The sequence below is a fragment of the Halyomorpha halys genome, unplaced genomic scaffold (assembly GCF_000696795.3).
Source record: "Halyomorpha halys isolate HHAL.00 unplaced genomic scaffold, Hhal_1.1 Scaffold144.1, whole genome shotgun sequence".
In the NCBI taxonomy this organism is placed as follows: Eukaryota; Metazoa; Arthropoda; class Insecta; order Hemiptera; family Pentatomidae; genus Halyomorpha; species Halyomorpha halys.
Window position 1 is genome coordinate 1132576 of NW_027106983.1, and position 4013 is coordinate 1136588.

General features: G+C 30.9%; 1 protein-coding gene across 6 annotated transcripts in view; it reads right to left on the reverse strand.

The window, feature by feature from the left end:
* Rgl (Ral guanine nucleotide dissociation stimulator-like) overlaps nucleotides 1-4013 on the reverse strand; it is a 16097-nt gene that overhangs the window by 7831 nt on the left and 4253 nt on the right. For all 6 annotated transcript variants that reach the window (XM_014416975.3, XM_024360504.2, XM_024360505.2 and 3 more), the window contains exons 9-10: nucleotides 393-557; nucleotides 67-207 (exon numbers count right to left, since the gene is read on the reverse strand). In XM_014416975.3, coding sequence (XP_014272461.1) covers nucleotides 67-207; nucleotides 393-557 — 306 coding nt within the window. The remainder of the gene's footprint in view (nucleotides 1-66; nucleotides 208-392; nucleotides 558-4013) is intronic.

The window sequence follows — 4013 nt, forward strand, 5'->3', positions numbered from 1 at the left end:
AAACAGATAGAGAAAAATATTAAATTCTTAGTTTTTAAATGCAAGCATTAAAACTCAAATAATCACCTGAGCTAAAACTTCAAATTCTTTTCTTCTTTTGTCAAAGTTGATGTAACCATTTGGTAAATTATCAGGAATAGCAGCATCTATCATGGTTAAATCAGTGAGAAATGTTCCTAAATATGGTATGGTTCCATAGCTGATGGTCTGAAATTTGATTGTAGAAATCACAATTAATAGAAATAAAATCTAAGTCTTTTTTTTTAAATATAAAGTATATACAAAAAAGAAAACAAAATGTTGCCATCTTTATCGTTAAAAAACATACTATACTAAAAATGATGATCTTTTTTTTTAGCAGAAATCAAACACATCTTTACAAACAAACTTACCCCACTGTTATTAAGTTGCCTTTGGATTATTTTTTGAAGATGCTTGTCATTCTGGCCAACTGTTACAGCAAACCTCGCAGTCCCTTCTCTCATCAGAAGCTCTCTCTGAGCCCACTGATTATTTTCTTCACTAAATATTCTGGCAAGTTCTTCAAAAAGTTCAACCTGTAAAAATCATGGAATCACTCTCAACATTGAGATACAAATATAAATCAAATGAGTAATCAGTAAATATTAATATGGAGTCAATATAAATGTATTGGAATCTCCTTAAGCCTTTAGACGACAGATTCCTGCAGCTGCAGAGTTTACAGGGGTGATGCAAATGGATAGGCTCCTCCAAAAAAAGAATGATAAGAGCTGTGCTCCGTGGGACAGACCACTGCTATTCTAATTTGTATTCCCTGTTTCTTTACCAGTTAGAAACAGTTGATACGCTTTTGAGACAGGCATTGTTACACATTGACCAATTTAGGAATTAAAAAACCAATATAATAAAAAATTGTCATTTAATTTTTTTAAATTACCTAAATTATTCTCAAACTGATTCAAACCTTATTATCTATTTATAAAACCATCTGAATGTATTTTTATATTAATTATAATTCAATTAAGAAATAATTATATCTATAAATTGCAAAAAATTACTAGGCTAAGCCTTTATAATAACAATTTTAAACCTTTCTATTTTGATCAACTTTAAACAATTTTGTAAACACTTAATTACTAATGCATAATAATATAACTATTAAACCCAACTAGCATTACAGAGTACAGCTGGAGTACTTTAGTGGTACTAGTTTACCCCTATGAGAATTCTTGCACTTATACTTCTTTAGAATAAATTTGAGTTAGGTTTTAGTATTTTCAGCCCAAATTGTATCAAAACATTATTTATGGGATCTCACTGAATAATTCGAGGCCTGCAAACTGGAAATTACTTGATCCATTCTCTCAAAAAAGTCTAATATTTTTAGATATGGAGAAACTAAATACATTGAGTACTGTAGTTTTTTTCCCAATATTTTGAGCTCATATTGTTTAAAAAAATTCTTGGAATATCACTATGTAATTAAAAAAAAATGTTATATAAGTACAGGAGGACATACTAAACATATTTGATACAATCGTTTTCAGTAACTTGACTTAAACTTGTTTCAAAACAGTCACGGCACCTATTAGAATAATGTGAGCCATCAAACATAAAAAATCAACTGAACTATTCACTCAAATAATTTTCACACACCTACAAATGGACAATTATAGTATATAACTGATCACTTTATTTATCTTAATTGGATAAAATGATCAATGAAATCAGTATAAATTAATATTCATAATATTTATTGGTGATAATACCTTGGTATGTTACTTAAGGAAGTTAGTAACAACCCATTCAATAAGTAATTGTTAAGCACCAATGGAAATAGCTCCTATATCAGCAGTGAAATACTAACTTATATGATCTAATTGATTACCATACAGTATATTAGAAAGTACTAAAGTTTACATTGAAAACTACAGGAGAGAGAGCAGGATCAGTCTATTATATTTTATACTTAGAAGTGTTTAAGATTCAGACACGGGAAATAGCAAACTACTGTGACGAGTACCCCTTGGCAAACATGGCAGCTATAGTTGGAATTAGGTTAGACCCATGCCTAATTTGTGTACTATCTCAAGGTTCATTTTTAGGTTTTAAAACACAGGGCCCAACTTATGTTCCAGAGGAGCGCACTTGAGTACTGATGTTCCCACTAAAATCTTCAAAACTTAATTTTTACAAACTTTATCTGGCGACTAGCTACTACTGGAGTTTTAAAACCTTCTAATTTTTTAACCAAATTTTATTTAAGTTCCAGTAAGAATTTTCAAATCAAAATTGAGATTTTTAATTCTCATTCATCAAAACAAGAGCTCAACTGCTAAGAGCCAGAAAAGGGAATGGTACAACTATGTTATATACAAAATAAATAAACAACTATATTATATATGCTATAGTGATATTTTATATCTCTTGTAAAATAAAACAAAAAGTGTTATACAAAAACTGTTATAGACCGTAAAAGATTAGTTTGCCTATGGGTAAAGGGAGGGGAGACTTTGACAGTGACCAACAATTCCCCACTAACCCCTCACTCACTCTTCTTTCCACTAGGTCTGTTCTAACAACCACTTCTGACTGTCCAGAACTTTACTGTACAGAGCAGTATGTGTTTTTCCCTCCCCAATCCTGCACTGCACATGCTCCGAACAGTTCTGGATAGTCAGAAGTGGTTGTTGGAACAACCTACTCAGTTCACTGGACTATCTTTCCTTTCCTCTCCTCGACCTACTTCTGCAACTTAAGAAATAGAAATTCCTCGTATCAGTTTTTCAAAACTATTTTTCATTAATATCGCAAGATTAAAAGTTTACCATGTCAAGTAAACTGGGTAGAAGGAAAATTTCAACTCTCACACCAAAAACATAATTATGAACGTATTGAAATTCATGAAAACAGAAGCTGAGAGTGGTCCAATTCATGTTTCCTGTTAAGAAAAGCCATAAATTACTGCATTTTTCATAAGTTAATCCTATTCTCGGACCAAATATACTACCTTTTAAAACATTAAAATTAAGAAAATTGTTGCCTTAACTATTACACAACAAATTTAAATTTAAAAAGAGGCAGTTTTTTTCTGACCAAAATGATTATCAAACCTCAAAAATTACTTCTAGAAAGATACTACATTCTTAAATAGCACGTCAGAACAAAGTTGTCAACATATTTGCCCACAAAGTAAAACAAGAATCAATAAGAAACAGTCCCAATCCAAGGTAAAGGATGACCTAAAGAAATAAGTACCTCCTGTATTTCTAGCTTAGGAGCCTGAGAATAGGGTGGGCGGGGAATGTGTTCCAAGTACCTACCCAATTCCTCCTTGGTTGGGCGTTTTCAAGTTCCAGACTGCCTCTTGGTTTGTTCCTGGTAGAAGGAGTTAGGGTGGAGGGGGAGGGGAGGTGTGCGAGTTTTCCCTACAGGCAAACTCATCTTAGATGCACTATTCCATATATATAATTAAACAGTAAAAAATAGACAAACAATAACATTTTTAAAAAAAATTTACTCTTACTTTAAGCAATTTTATTTAAGAGGAAAATGTCATTTCTTTTTTATCAAGTTTTCATTACTCCTCAAATTTTATAAGCTACGCAGTTAACCAAGACTGTTCCAATTAAATAAAGCTTTGCCCCAAAGATTTGGTGAAATTTAATATTATTTGACCTGTTTAGAATCTTTTCAATTATGAAACGTCATAATAATCTAACTAACGATAAAGTAGAGTCAACTAAATATAAAGTTCATAGAAAAAATTAAATGTTATACCAAGTCCATAGGACGACTTAATGGAATATTTATTGTACTATTATAAAAATTATACCTCCCTAAAAAGCTGTTGGCTTTATTTTCATATATAATTTTTCCCTCTAAAATTTAATATTTCCTACCTCATAGAAAAAATATTTAGGCTAACCTATATACAAAAACTAGGTTTAGAGTTTTTCTTTATAGGATCTGTACATGCATACATAAACAGCAAAACTTTAGAAGTAATATTGCATCTTAAGTCAAGATAT